Genomic DNA, 16,255 nt, shown 5'->3' on the forward strand with positions numbered 1-16,255 from the left:
AGCACACGATATCTTATCTCGAGCGCTCAGCGTCTTATCTCGAGCGCTCGACATCTTATCTCGTGCGCATGACATCCTATCTTCAAGCGCTCGACATCTTATCTCGTGCGCTTGACATTTTATCTCGAGCGTACGGCATTTTATCTCGTGCGCATGACATCATAGATAAGAGCGCTCGACTTCTTATCTCGAGCGCTTGACATCTTATCTCATGCACATGACATCCTATTTCGTGAGCACGACCTCTTATCTCGAGCACACGGTATCTTATCTCGAGCGCTTGACATCTTATCTCCAGCACTCGAAATTTTTCTATATGTATATTTGGGCCTTTTTGTAAGTTTACATCATCAGAAAAAAAACATACGGACAAGTGGTTGATTAGGATCTCGCCTATTCAGATGTTGTTTAAACAAGTGCAAGTGTTTCACTCCTTTTTGGAGTGCAGCGCACATAATTGGTAATCCTATATAATTAAAGGAGCATAATATATGATGCTTATTGCATATTGGAATAGCAACAAATCGCTGTTTGACTGATAGTATCAATTCGCACATTGTGAGAAAAGTTATAAAATTGCAGGTATGAATTGACGAGAAATTCTTTGATATATGGGCGGAGTCTATATACTAAATCTGTATTTTGTCAAGGACTTTTATTTAAGCCTTTAAGACATCATTGAATTTTGGTTGCTTCTTTAAATCAGATTGTGTTTTTAAATCATTACCCTGAGAACCCATGAAACGGTTATAAATAAATGGAACAAATGCAAAAACGGCGACAGTCCTATGATCTGAATACACACAGATAATAGATAAGATGTCGAGCGCCCGAGATAAAATGTTGTGCGTTCAAGGTAAGCTGTCCAGCGCTTGAGATAAGATGTTGTGTGCACGAGATAATATGTCGAGCGCTCAAGATACAATGTCGTACACATTAAATAAGATGTCTTGCATATGAGATAACCTGTCGAGCGCTCGAGATAAGATGCCGTGCACAAGAGAATAAGATGTCGAGCGCTCACGATAAGATGTCGTGTGCTCGAGATAAGATGTCGAACGCTCGAGATAATATGTCGAGCGCTCAAGGTAAGATGTTTAACGCTTGAGATAAGATGTCGAGCGTTCAAGATAAGATGTCGTACGCACGAGATAAGACGCCATGCACCCGAAATAAGATGTCGTGTGCACAAGATAATTTAATCTAAAAAAATAATTGCATGTCCTATACATACCATCGTACAAATCCAACAAAGTGGCAGAGCTTCGTACGTTGACCACGTATTCTAGTTTTCGAGAAAAAGGGGATTTTCTCACCTATTTCCGTGATGGGCGTGACTTGATGAAATGTGCCAGTATGAACTTTAGATCGTTGTCCTCTAACACACCGAACTAAAAGCTACCGCCACACGAGAAGGAGTCTTCTTGCATATCAGACAAGAATTTCTTGTGATTTCACCGGTGCTTGGAACTTCCATCTTACCCCCGGGATGAAAGATGACTCTCGTGCAGTAAATGACGTATGACGAACTACATCTGTAGGCCTATAGTAGATTTGTATAGTAATAATTATGTTTTACGTAAAACGGGATAAAAATTGAATATCTTGGTAGTTTCTCTTTGTTCCTTATAAAATATTTATCGATTAAAAAAGTCATTTAACGGAAAAAGAAACATAATATTTCAGTACAGATGATAAATTCTAATATGCTTGTCTCTGTTAAAACACACTTATGCTAGAATGACGTCACGTTAATGTGCGGTGACGTCAAAGTTTATGTTGCGACCAAGAAAGAGCGCTTCTATATTGTATCTACTGTTGTAGATTAAGGGCATATTAGAATCGAAATAACTTATAGAACAACCGTGTTTTGACACTATTTATACACACGGGTGGTAATACGTCGTACAAATAATTTCACTTTGACTATGCCCTCGTCAAATTATTACGCCCGATGTATAACCACCCATCGTAATCCGGATAAATGACGTTATGTCATTATTTCCGGTTTATCAAATGTAGAGAATTACAGTAAAGGAAATAAAACCTCCATAGTCTTAACACTATAAACGTCATCTCCCGTATACAACTTGAAAGAAGAAGAAAAAAAAACATCCGAAAATTTGAGTATTGATGTATCTGTTTTCTACAAGTTCGGCTTTAACGGAAAGCCACGTGAGTCTTTATTTCGCTCGAAATATCTCCATAATGTTGCATAAAACTGGGCATGCTACCGCAAAGCGGTGTCTTTACTTTCAAGTAAAGTGTAATCAATAATAAATATATTGATATTTCATGCCTGACCAACACTTTACATAATTGCATCACGGTTTCTCAACAATTACCAGAGCGGACGCAGTGGTACAGTGGTAACATTGTCTGACGACGAAACCAGGGGTCATTAGTTCAAGCCCCCGCTCCTCCAACTAAAATTGCTATCATCTGGACAAGAGTCCCGTACGTGTATGGATGCTTTACACCTTGTAAAGATAAAGAAGCTTCTGAAATTGGAGCGTCTTTTGTATCTGCTTTAAGTTGAATGTTGATCTTTAAATAGGTGTTTCTAACAATCTCTTGTACAATGAATTCTAACTTAATATATTGGACATGAAAATTATAATGATACATGTATTATAAAATTCCGATAATGAATAATTATGGCCGGGTTTATTCATTGTTTTATTTACTTATATTTTTGTTAATCGCAAAATGAAAACAAAACATTTGTACGAAAAAAACAGTCTTTTTTAATCGAACGAAACGCGTACGAAGTTTTTGGAAACAGGCCTTTGTTCTGCTTTAAATTTATTCAATGTAGTCAGCAGATGACAAGGTTCGAAGCACATTACACGAATCAAGATTGAAAGGTACATTTTCAAGGTTTTTAGTATACCTAGAGGTGGTTCGAACTCATGACCGTAGTCTGGCATTTCACCGCTTGACCGCTTGGTCCTCTCTTTGAAAGGATAGTCTTAACATGCTAGTTATAGAAAATGCTTTTATGGAAGCGTTATATAGCAACATGCGAAAATCCTTACAGTTCTTGTGTTTCATATCGAGTGTTTATTTAAGCCTCCGTGGCCGAGAGGTTAAGGCCGATGACTTCAAATAACTCACTTATCTCTCATCGATTTGGGTTCGAGCCTCAATCTGGGCTTTGAATTCTTCATGTGACGAAGCTGTCCAGCTGGCTTACGGAAGGTCGGTGGTTCTACCCAGGTTCCCGTTCGTGATGAAATAATACACGGAGGGGCACCTGGGGTCTTCCTCTGCCATCAAAGCTGGAAAGTCGCCATGACATTGTGACAGGTAATTGTGTCGGTGCGACGTTAAACCCAGCAAAATAAATAAATAAATAAATAAACAAGAATAAAGGTCATTAAATGTTCATAGGACTCAAAACCTTGTACGTAGGACTAAGATACTTGAAAACGTACGGAAGTGATCTATTTCTTTTTATATATGAGCTGCGCCGTGAGAAAACCAACATAATACGTTTGCGGGGCCAGCCTGCGCATCCGCGCAGTCTTGTAAGGATCCATTCAGGCTGTTCGCTAACGGTTTCTCTAATTGCAATAGGCTTTGAAAGCGAACAGCATGGTGCAGGCTGGTTTGGATCCATGATGGTCGCAAACTAACCATGTCGGTTTTCTCATGGCGCGGCTCCATTATATATCGTGTCAATAGATTTTTGACACTTTGCACTCAGCGCTATTTATAGAACTGCTGTATTTTTCATTAGACGCTGGTTACAGCGTAAGTTGGTGTGTCATTTTAGCCATAAACGAGAGAAATATCAATAAAATATAAAATTTTGATGTCTATAAATAAAAGAAAAGGTATGTAGATTTCTTCTATAGTCACCTTATTCTTCGCTTTGTGTTAGTATGAAAATATAGGTTTTTTCTTGGAATAAAGCTGTGTCAATAGATTGTCGGCTGCTGCAGACTAAAAAGAAAACAACTAAAAACAACTGAAAACACACGTTTTGACTATTTGTTTTATGTTTCTTGGTCCTCTTTTTATATCAAATTTATCGAAGACACGGAGAAACATATGATGTTTGATCTGTTCGTCCGTTAGTCCGTCCGTTACATTTTCTTTTCGGCGTACTCAACTCCTACAGTTTCCATCTAATTGAAATAAAACCTGGCAAACACCATCTGCACGAAGTGGCCATGCACATATTTTCGGAACTTTTAAAAAATGTATGTCTAATTCTTTCTCCAGGAGTTAATCTATTTAATTAAGTATTTGTTGTTCTTTTTTTTCAGTTCAGCAAAATGTTGTGTGCTCTCCTACAGTTTTCATACAACTGTAATGAAACTTGGTATATCGATACGGCAGCAACATAATGTGGACATGTGCATATTTTCGGGACATTCATGTCCGATATATTTTAGAGACACGGACTTGAACACATATTACAGTCGTGTACTTAACTCTTATAGTTTCAGACCGTTTGAAATGAAACTTGCTTGCACCTCATCGACATAAAGTGGACGTGAGCATATTAATGTGACTTTTATATCTGACCAATTATGTCCCCTGCGAAGAATCATGACTGTTTTACAGACCAATCACTTTCGGGATGATAACCCAAGAATGCTTTGGCCTAGTTAGGAAAATTAATAGGAACGTTGAAAATGACCAGCAGATGACCTCTGTTGATTTAGAGGTCAGTATATCAGAGGTCAAGGTCACACTGACCCGGAACAGTTAAACAGTTTCTGGATAATAACTCAAGAACGCTTAGGCCTAGGATCGTGAAACTTATTAGAAAGGCTTATCATGACCAGCAAAATGCCCTTACTTTTTAAGTTAGTAGGTCAAAGATCAAGGTCATAGTGGTCATAAATTAAGTTAAACCATTTCCGGACGATAACTTGAGAAAGCTTGGGCGAAGGATCATAAAAAGTAAACGGTCGCCAGTGGTCAAGATCAAAGTGACCCAGAACAGTTAAACGAATTCCGGACAATAACTTAAGAACACTTAGGCCTAGAATCACGGAACTTAAGAGGAAGGTTGATCATGACCAGCAGATGACCCCTGTTGATTTTAAGGTCAGTTGCTCAAAGGTCAAGGTCACAGTGATTCGGAACAGTTAAACCGTTTCTGACGATAACTTAAGAATGCTAGGGCCTAGGATTAGCATGACCAGCAGATAACCAATATTGATTTTGAGGACAGCACGTCAGTAGGTCAAAGGTCAATGTCACATTTTTGCCAAATAACTAGAGAATGATGCTTTGGTCCGAGATCACATATGACACGGAGGTCGCATGTATGACTGGTAAATGACCGTTAATTTTGAGTTTTGGTCAATAAGTCAAACTTTTAGTACACAGTGACACAATAATTTCTATTCCTTGTGCAGTTATCGGGAATTTCGTGCTCTGAGACCTCTTGTTTATTTGGAGTTGTTGCCCCTTTATGTATTTTGTAGCATAACTTCTGCTACAGTTTCTGTCTATTTGAAATGAAACATTCAAAACTTTCATGTCCGATTATTTTTTTAGCTAAGCCCTATTGTGGATTTTGTTTATCATTCTGTCATGCACTGTTGATATCATTCTTGTTTTATCTGACATTTACATACGAAGGTGTATATTTTAGTGTTTTGTGTATTTTTAGTTAAAGTGAATGTCATCAAACACGGATTTAAAGTACATGTAACATTTTGTCAGGTAAACTAAATGATAAACGTAAATGACGTAACGTCAACTTGCAAAAAAGCGTGACATCGCAGGATAACGTACAACTTTCCACCTGTAAAACTTTTATCACGTACTGTTTGTTGATATAATAAAACATGTATATACTTTTAATGTGGTCAATTAATTAGACTAAATTAGCCTCGGAAAATGACTTCGGCTCGGTCCATAGGTTCTGGGTGTAGATCAATAGTCAATTTCCTTCCCGGAATAGTTTAATCCACTGCACACTTAAACGGAAGACAGTTATAATCAAACTAATGCACGCTAACAAGTGCGAATATTTTATGTAATACGTAAGGATAAGCACACAAACCAGCACCTGAAAATGTGATCCGATTTGATTAATTGTGATAACATATAATATATATATATATATGAATACGATCGTGATTTTTTAACAAATAAAAATTTACTACACTGTCCTTGATTGATATACGTTTATTATTACGTAACACTGGTCCATAGATTTTGCTATGTGCACTGACTATATTGAATACTAGTTTCTTTGCAATAATTATAAATCAAAGCTAAAAATTTACTTCTTAAGTCTTAATAAAGTTACCTGATTTTGTATGGCCACTTTCGTTTAGTTTTTCTTCCAATCAAAGTGCAGTATTCATTTTGATACAATTTATTAGTTATCAAAGGTACTGCCAGAAGTCCAAAGGCCGAGGACAAGTATTTTTGTTATTCAACTGTAAGTATTGACCTGGCACTCATTAATCTTCGCCAATATTTTCGGACGTTTTCGTTAATTTACGCAATACTTGTAATCTGAAAATATCCATATTACTTAAGTAACAGATACAGTTAACAGATGACACGATTGCGCAGTGGTAAAGTGTCTGACTTCCCAGCATGTTACCACGGTTTCGAAATCACATTATATCATTTTTATGTAATGTAATGCTATCGATGCCTGTTTTATTGTTCATTATTTTATGCATCATATTTTTATGAATTTTTATTGTTTCTTGTTGTATTTATTTTCTGGAAACGCTGGTGACAAGTATTTTGTATTTTTGTATATCAAAGATACTTCTAAAACAATTTTTTTCCGCTTTTTCTACAACGGTTGACGTTTGATCCGATAAATGGTTAGTTTGCATAAAAAAACTAACTATAAAAAAATCCGGTCAGAAACGCTTTGTCCGAACAGCCGTCTGCACATGTGACAAGGAATTATATATATGTTAAACTTATATCACTTTTCATGTTCGGACACCGAGAATTAATTTACGGAAATAAAAGGAAAATTCATGAGTGACAGGTCAATACTTACGGACAATAACATGCCATCAGAAATTATATCTAACAGTTATTATGTCTCCCCCAGGAGACATATTGTTTTTGCCCTGTCCGTCCGTACGTCACACTTCATTTCCGAGCAATAACTGGAGAACCATTTGACCTAGAACCTTCAAACTTCATAGGGTTGTAGGGCTGCTGGAGTAGACGACCCCTATTGTTTCTGGGGTCACTCCGTCAAAGGTCAAGGTCACAGGGGCCTGAACATTGAAAACCATTTCCGATCAATAACTAGAGAACCACTTGACCCAGAATGTTGAAACTTCATTTGATGATTGGTCATGCAGAGTAGATGACCCCTATTGATTTTGGGGTCACTCCGTCAAAGGTCAAGGTCACAGGGGCCTGAATATTGAAAACCATTTCCGATCAATAACTAGAGAACCACTTGACCCAGAATGTTGAAACTTCATAGGATGATTGGTCATGCAGAGTAGATGACCCCTATTGATTTTGGGGTCACTCCGTCAAAGGTCAAGGTCACAGGGGCCTGAACATTGAAAACCATTTCCGATCAATAACTAGAGAACCACTTGACCCAGAATGTTGAAACTTCATAGGATGATTGGTCATGAAGAGTAGATGACCCCTATTGATTTTGGGGTCACTCCGTCAAAGGTCAAGGTCACAGGGGCCTGAACATTGAAAACCATTTCCGATCAATAACTAGAGAACCACTTGACCCCGAATGTTGAAACTTCATAGGATGATTGCTCATGAAGAGTAGATGACCCCTATTGATTTTGGGGTCACTCCATCAAAGGTCAAGGTCACAGGGGCCTGAACATTGAAAACCATTTCCGATCAATAACTAGAGAACCACTTGACCCAGAATGTTGAAACTTCAGAGGATGATTGTACATGCAAAGTAGATGACCCCTATCGATCTTGGGGTCACTCCATTAAAGGTCAAGGTCACAGGGGCCTGAACATTGAAAACCATTTCCGGTCAATAACTTGAGAACCACTTGACCCAGAATGTTGAAACTTCAGAGGATGATTGTACATGCAGAGTAGATGACCCTTAACGATTTTGGGGTCACTCTGTGAAAGGTCAAGGTCACAGGGGCCCGAACATTGAAAACCATTTCCGGTCAGTAACTTGAGAACCACTTGACCCAGAATTATGAAACTAAATAGGATGATTGGTCATGCAGAGTAGATGACCCCTAACGATTTGAGGGTCACTCTGTTAAAGGTCAAGGCCACGGGCCATGAACATGGAAAACCATTTCCAATCAATAACTTGAGAACCTCTCGACCCAGAATGTTGAAACTTCATAGGATGATTGTTCATGCAGAGTAAATGACCCCTATTGTTTTTGGGGTCACTCCGTTAAAGGTCAAGGTCACAGGGGCCTGAACATTGATAACCAGTTCCGATCAATAACTTGAGAACAACTTGACCCAGAATGTCTATTGATTTTGGGGTCAGTCTATTAAAGGTCAAGGTCACAGTGGCCTGTTCATGTAAAATCATTTTTTGGAAATAACTTGAGAACCACTTTACCTACAATGTTGAAACTTAATAGGATGATTGGACATGCAGAGTAGATGACCCCTATTTATTTTGAGGTCACTTGATCAAAGGTCAAGGTCACAGGAGCCTGAACAGTGACTTGAGAACCACTAGGCCAAGAGTGTTGAAATTTAGCGGGATGACTGGACATGCCAAGTAGATGATCCCTATTGCAGCCAACCATCAGTGTCTCTTTGACTTTCGCTCCTGACCCCTATTGACTTCTTGCCTATAGGACTTTGCATTGGGGGAGACATGCGCTTTTTTACAAAAGCATTTTCTAGTTTCTATTTATTTTCTTATAACTCGGTTAACATGTGTGCAATAGAGAACGTTTATACATGGCAAATCTATGGCCCGAATTTTATGAACGGTCACGTAATTACTACAGATATTGACTATGTAAGCTTGAATGTGTTTTACTGTAATGTTAAATGTTTTTTCCCTGTATTTCAGAGCTGAAAGACGATTTGGCAACCTTCTACTCAAACAGATACAGTACAATACCACTGTCACCGCTATTCGAGGAGCACGACACTCCACTTGTAGATTTTTACATTTTGCCTGAAATGAATTTCATTGAAAAGAAAAATCCAGCTGGGGAAGAGACTAAAACTCCAGTTAAATCGTTGTCGGACTTATTCCAGTCTGAAAAAAGTTCTGAAATATATTTATCCGCAGATGCTGGATTTGGGAAAACTGCATTTTCAAAATATCTTGCTATCACGTGGTGCCAGGCTCATCGGCCCGAAACTAAATGCACAAAGTACTTCAACGAAGATGTGATAAAGGCCATGCTTGGTTTTGAGTTTTTGTTTCTTGTGTTATTGCGGGATTCTTCTGATGATTGTAGCATTGATGATTTGATAATGAACCAAATTATGCAAAATTTGTCTCGGGATTTTGCATTGACAAAAGATTTCGTTCAGGAGATTCTGCATCGCGAACGACATCTTATAATATTAGATGGTTTAGACGAGTGGATTCATCCCGAAAAGAAATGTGCAAAAGTGCCCAAAACGAACCCTCATCGTAATGCACGTGAAACATGTGTAATCCTAACCACGTCAAGACCTTGGAAATTAGGTGTGTTGAATCTTAAAACTAGTGAAATAGGTAAGAAAGTGGAACTAGTAAAATTAACCTCTGAGTCAGCACAGATATTAGAGGAAAGGGCGATTTCAAAAATAAAGAATCTGCATATTGCTGAAGCAAAACTCCGGGCCAAACAGTTGAATAAAAAAGTCAAGGAAAATAAACTTGAGGATTTGGAATCCGTCCCCCTTCTTACGATGTATCTCATTTGTTTATGGTGTGACAATATTCCACTTGGACAGTCAAAGTGCGGACTATATGCAAGCATTATTGAACTTCTGCTGTCAAGAACGATAAGCAAACATCCGGAAGTGAAACTAACGTGCGAACCCTCCCAGAGTGATATTCCACAATGCTTCAGTGAATATAAACATTGTACTAAATACTGCACATATCTGAAAGCTTTAGGACAATTAGCATTTGAAACACTATTCAGTGAAACTAAGGAGAGCACTCTTGTTTTCAGTCAGTCAGTGACTGAAAAGTATCTGTCATCAAATTATTTGAAATTTAGTCTTGACTCGGGAATATTAACACAAAGTACAGAAAAGACACTAACAAAACAAATTTCTAAATGTTCTTTCTCGCACAAAACAATACAAGAATTTTTTTGTGCATTGTACATTAGCTGTCAAAATGAAAGTGATGTCAAAGAAATCTTTCTGAAGGAATGCAAAAGTGTGCAAAGTATTCTTGACATGTCGACAGTGTTTGTTTTCACCAGTGGAATGGTGAATGCAGAAATCATTTCTTCAATATCTCCTAATTTCATGTCAGTAATCAGTGAAGATACGAGAACGAGCGAATACAGAACTACGACTGACCAGTACTGTGAACCTCTGAAAGACATACAAGACATGTACATGTCTTGTATGAAAGAAAACACAAGCGATAAGGAACTCAAAGTTTGCTGCCAAGATTTTTTCTTTAGTGAAGATTGTAAAGAAGAAAAATACTTTAAGCATCTAGCACGGCTCGCAGTACACAATAAAACAAACATGGCGTCAATAAATATCAACACAAACAGTGGTCGTAGTTTACGTGAAATTATCGATTGTTGTGCATTGCACGAACTGTTCCAGATCAATAAAATATACTGCCGGGGTAACTTTAAACAGCCGCTAGGCCTACTTCCTGTACTGTTTAACAAGTCGCCGAAATGTCTCACTGTTATAGGCCTATCGTTTGGTCCTTTGAGCCGTGAAATGTTGGAAACATTACAGAATAACTCTCTGTTACAAGCAATTTATATCCACGGTTTCTTTACGAGCCACAATGTGCTGAATGAGTTTCTGAATTATATTATAAACAGAAAAACAATGACGGAGATTAGATTGCGGGACTTACACTGTGTCGAGCACTACAAGTCGTGTAGTTACAGTTTAGATTTTAGTCAGCATTCAGATCTAAGGAAGTTAGAATTGGGCTCGATACCTGAAGTGTCACAATTGAAAGTTAATAGTCAAGTGGAACACGTGAAGTTGGTGGGTATCAATCTAGGTGAAATGTCGCTGCCTTCTGAAATGGGAAATATTAAACATGTTGATTTGCGGTTTGTAAACATGTCTGCTTCAACATTGCGTGATCTCGTTAAGGTAGTGGAGAAACTTTCACACAAAGTCACAGTAACAATATACTGGTGTAAGATAGAACCGAGAACAGAGTTTGAACACGTTAAACAATATATACGCTCATCTCAGAATCTCCGAGTTACGCGGGATAATAGAGGAGAGTTTGTGTTTGAAACAAAAGTTGAAAGTTAATTAGTTACTAAATAAACTCAGACTGATAGTGTCAATGTATATAAACATTGTTCATTCAAAATGTGTTACTATAAATCATTACACGATGACATATGTGTAACATGTATATAGATCTACACGTGTGCATAATTAGGAATAGTGACAGTCGCTAGTCGCGAGTGATAAAATAAACATCGATACATTCTTGGAGGAAAAAATGGACGTTCTTATAACATGGATTTATACACAAGTAAGTCATTTTATTTGCTTTTATTTATTATATTCTAAATTTGATTTCATATTATAAAACAATTTTACAGAATTGAGCCACGTCATGTTAAAAAGGGCCATCTTTGTAAAATTGTTTCATTAAAAAAGTTAATTGAGCTCTGTCTCCAAATTGACCACAGTTACTCTCAATTCCTGTGTAGTTTAATGACAGAATGACATAGTGTTTATGCTCCCTGTAGGGGTGGGAGGAAGGGGAGTAGGGTTGAGAGCATATAGTCGCCACCTTGTCCGTTCGTCCGTCCGTCCGTCACACTTCTTGTAGAAAATTTTGGTCAAAGTTTTGTATATAAGCTTGAATCTCAGTACCCACTGATGGGAATGTATTGAAACTTCACACACTTGTTAACTGTCATAATCTGACATGCAATACACAGGTCCCGTAACTCATGTCAAACTAAAGTCTTCTTTCATCAAGGGACAGTACCCTGTATTTACCGTTGATAAGAAGAATTAGATATGCGAGTTTCTCCCCTTATCTACCCGGTATCTTATCACCTAGCCTGAGATTCAGTCGGTGATAAGTTTTGCTTTTTCATAACATATGCGCTATATCTTATGTGTATGAGAAAGTTGCTGTTACTGGCCCGGTTAGTTTCTAACAGTAGAACAGAAACTCATGAAAAATCAACAGACTGGAACCCAGGCTACTTTTCGCAAATAAACAGTGTTGTTATTACCATCTATAAAAGAAAAGGAAAGACGAATTTAAATGGGAGTCCGTATAATTAATGCAAGAATTTTACAGAATAAAATATTTTCATGATCACCTCAAATAATAACCAAACTTATGAAAAGATAGCTATGATGTAATTATGATCATATGAATTGTAATGATAAAAAAATCATTTCATCAGTGATATGTGATTGAAATTTTAATTAAAAAACATTTAAATTGTAAAGATACCCGTATAAGAAAATTTTGATTCATCAAAAGCTTTTAAAACTCGATTTGTAACATTTAGTGTTAAAATAACATTTTGCTTCTACGCTTTCTTTCGGTTTTATCAAATGAGTACAGGCTATGAAATGGACTTGGGCAGTCTGGCATTGTGGAAACTTTAACTTGCAGCAACTAAACACATGTATTTACAATATGTAACAGTACAGAAAGAAATAAAAATTTAAGACACCGGTCACATAATTTTAAGTACTAAAATTTTAGGTTTATCAGACCACTATCGCATTTGCATTTGCTTAGTTAATCAAGTTTGATATGTTGCGCTAGCCTGGGAATCCAGTCTGACAATTTCTAACTTTTTTTTTCTACCTGCAAATTGATAATATCAGAAACTCGATGAATGCCAATTTACACTAATTAGCTCAAATTAAGTGATATCTTTAATGAATAAACATTAGGTATGATTTCTTCTGACAAAGCACAAATATTATCAACGGCTTCCCAGGCTAATGTTGCGCAATAGATCATCTGGTTGTATATATCCGTATGGATAGCACACACTGCATGCAGTTGTGTAAACTCGCAATTCTGTGATCAAAAGTATTCAATAATTTCCGAAAAAGTCAACGTTTTAGGATATATTTTTAGGATAGAAATATGATGATTTAATTAAACATCCAGTTCATTTTCTTTCATTTCTTTTCATCATGAAGTTTTTCTTTTTATAGCTGACCCTTATACAGGCGCGAATACCTGCTGTGTTAACAGAAGTTTTATCATATTGTCATGCTGACAGCAATCAGAAACACATTACACGCTTATATATAATAAGCAAAACAGCCAACATGCTATATGATATTTTACTTTAAAATCATTTAATCATATTTTACTGTAATATTAAAATCTATTTTAAATAAAAAGATATCAAGTTAAAAGATACATCATGTCAGGTCATTGTTCACATTTAAACTTAGAAAAGTTTTGACAACTATTTGTTCGACTGTAAACATGATAATTACAATTAAACACTCGAATCAATAGAATATTTTATATACTTCCTGTAGTACTAAATTTATATATTAGTCCATTATATCATATAGCAATCTGGTAATACATACACAGTAAAATTAATACAGTCGTATGTTGGTATAGCTGTGATTTATTCTGTTATGCACTGATCCGATTCTGATAAATAGTAATAGAAGCGAAAACCCTGTAAAAACAGTTTAGAATTCTGATTTTGTTTAATTTCTATACTGAATGTGCACGTTATACTATTTTTATTTCGCACGCACCAATTTCACTTTTACAAATATGCAACCGATATATTCTGTCAGTCACAGTGAAGCGTGGATGTACAATTTACAAAACTATAAACTGTAATTTTTTACATTTTAAATCTGTTATATTCTAAGATCGAGTATTTCAATGACACGTGGTTGAGACAATTTACATTTTTTGACTGTAACAATGACACATGACTGACTTTTAACGAAATACACAGTAATTTTTGACACCATTTTCTTTTTTTTTACATAAAATAAACGACATGTAACGCAAAATGGGATAAAGGCAATGTTTTGTCTTTTATTTTTAAAACAATCAGCCAAAACACTTAAGCTCTCATATGGTATTCCAGCAATAATAGTTCTAATATCTTTGCCTCTACTACTTCAAGCAAGACAGAGAATCTTATCAGCTAACCGAACATAACTCGGTCATTTTGGGCAGAGTGGCTAAAGTGCAATTTCAGCCGTTTTTAAATGCAAATGGAAGCAAGATGCTATTGAATTACTTTAAATATTTTTATATCATAATTTTCTTTGTTTGTTATACTTTCACGTCATAACAGTGATAAAATTTGTATCAGAGGAGAAACAGTATTAAATGTCCTTTAAAGTAAGCGAAAAACGTGTTTTGCTTGCATTTTATATAGGTTATATAGGGAAATACTATGGTTGGTTTCAAATGAAATTGGAAGCAAGAACAAATAGTGTTACATTAATAAAAAATGCACCAGTGGAAAGATAAGAAAATGAATTTTATGGCAGGAACAGTGATAAATTTAAATATCAGACCAGGAAATAAGAATGGTCGAAACAAAATTTAATCCTTCTATATTTCAATGTAAATCTCAGGTGTGTCTGATATCGGAAAGCCTCTGCGGCGGCTGTTCTCACACCCCGCTGCGGATGGCTTGATAAGACGCCTAAGAAGAAAAAAGTTGGGTATGCTATTTTGCATTTTTACAAAATTATGCCCCTTTTTTCGACTTAGGAATTTCTGGTTAAACTTTTGCATGTAAGCTGGAATCTCAGTACCCATTATGGGAATGCTTTGAAACTTCACAAACGAGTTTACTGTCATGATCTGACATGCAGTGCACATGTTCCATAACTCTATTTGCATTTTTACAGAATTATGCCCCTTTTTTTACTTAGAAATTTTTGGTAAAAATTTTGCATATAAGCTGGAATCTCAGCACCCACTAAAGGGAATGCTTTGAAACTTCACACACTTGTTAAGTTAAACTGTCATTATCTGACATTCACTGCATAGGTTCCATAACTCTGTTTGCACGTTTTACAAAATTATGCCCCTTTTTTGACTTAGATATTTTTGGTTAAAGTTTTGTATGTAAACTGGAATCTAAGTACCCACTGATTTGATTCTTTTGAAACTTCACACACTTGTTAACTGTCATGATCTGACATGCAGTGCACAGGTTCCATAACTCTATTTTGTATTTTTTGCAGAATTATGCCCCTTTTTTCGACTTAAAAAGTTTTGGTTAAAGTTTTGTATGTAAGCTGGAATCTAAGTACTCACTGATTGGAATCTTTTGAAACTTCACATGCTTGTTAACTGTCATGATCTGACATATTGTGCACAGGTTCCATAACTCTTTTTTGCATTTTGCAGAGTTATGCCCCTTTTTTCGACTTACAAATATTTGGTTAGCTGGAATCTCAGTACCCACTAATGGGAATGCTTTGAATCTTCACACACTTGTTAACTGTCATGATCTGACATGCAGTGCACAGGTTCCACAACTCTGTTTACACTTTTAGCTCACCTGAGCACGAAGTGCTCAAAGATGAGCTTTTGTGATCGCCCTATGTCCGTCATCCGTCATCAACAATTTGACTGTTAACACTCTAGAGGTCACATTTTTGGTCCAATCGTAATGAAACTTGGTCAGAATGTTATCCTCAATAAAATCTTGGACGAGTTTGATATTGGGTTATCTGGGGTCAAAAACTAGGTCACCAGGTCAAATCAAAGGAAAAGCTTGTTAACACTCTAGAGGTCACAATTTTGACTCAATCTTAATGAAACTTGGTCAGAATGTTACCCTTAATATTATCTTAAACGAGATTGATATTGGGTTATGTGGGGTCAAAAACTAGGTCACCAGGTCAAATCAAAGGAAAAGCTTGTTAACACTCTAGAGGTCACAATTTTGGCCCAATCTTAATGAAACTTGGTCAGAATGTTACCCTCAATAAAATCTTAGAGGACTTTGATATCGGGTCACCTGGGGTCAAAAACTAGGTCACCAGGTCAAATCAAAGGAAAAGCTTGTTAACACTCTAGAGGTCACATTTTTAGCCCAATCTTAATGAATCTTGGTCAGAATGTTACCCTTTATGAAATCTTGGACGAATTTGATATTGGGTTATC

General features: G+C 36.6%; 1 protein-coding gene across 2 annotated transcripts in view; it reads left to right on the plus strand.

Annotated features, from left to right (window-relative positions):
• The first annotated feature begins 3,369 nt into the window (after positions 1 to 3,369).
• The window catches only part of LOC123528053 (uncharacterized), a 23,076-nt gene continuing 10,190 nt past the window's right edge, over positions 3,370 to 16,255 (plus strand). Inside the window, exons 1-2 of one of the 2 annotated variants that reach the window (XM_053522806.1) lie at positions 3,370 to 3,839; positions 9,002 to 11,632. In XM_053522806.1, the coding sequence (XP_053378781.1) occupies positions 3,818 to 3,839; positions 9,002 to 11,403 (2,424 nt within the window). In that variant the 5' untranslated portion in view covers positions 3,370 to 3,817 and the 3' untranslated portion in view covers positions 11,404 to 11,632. Of the gene's footprint in view, positions 3,840 to 4,470; positions 5,295 to 9,001; positions 11,633 to 16,255 lie in introns of those variants that run through there. The other variant, XM_053522805.1, reaches the window with a different exon arrangement.

Source organism: Mercenaria mercenaria, chromosome 14 (assembly GCF_021730395.1).
Source record: "Mercenaria mercenaria strain notata chromosome 14, MADL_Memer_1, whole genome shotgun sequence".
NCBI classification, from domain to species: Eukaryota; Metazoa; Mollusca; class Bivalvia; order Venerida; family Veneridae; genus Mercenaria; species Mercenaria mercenaria.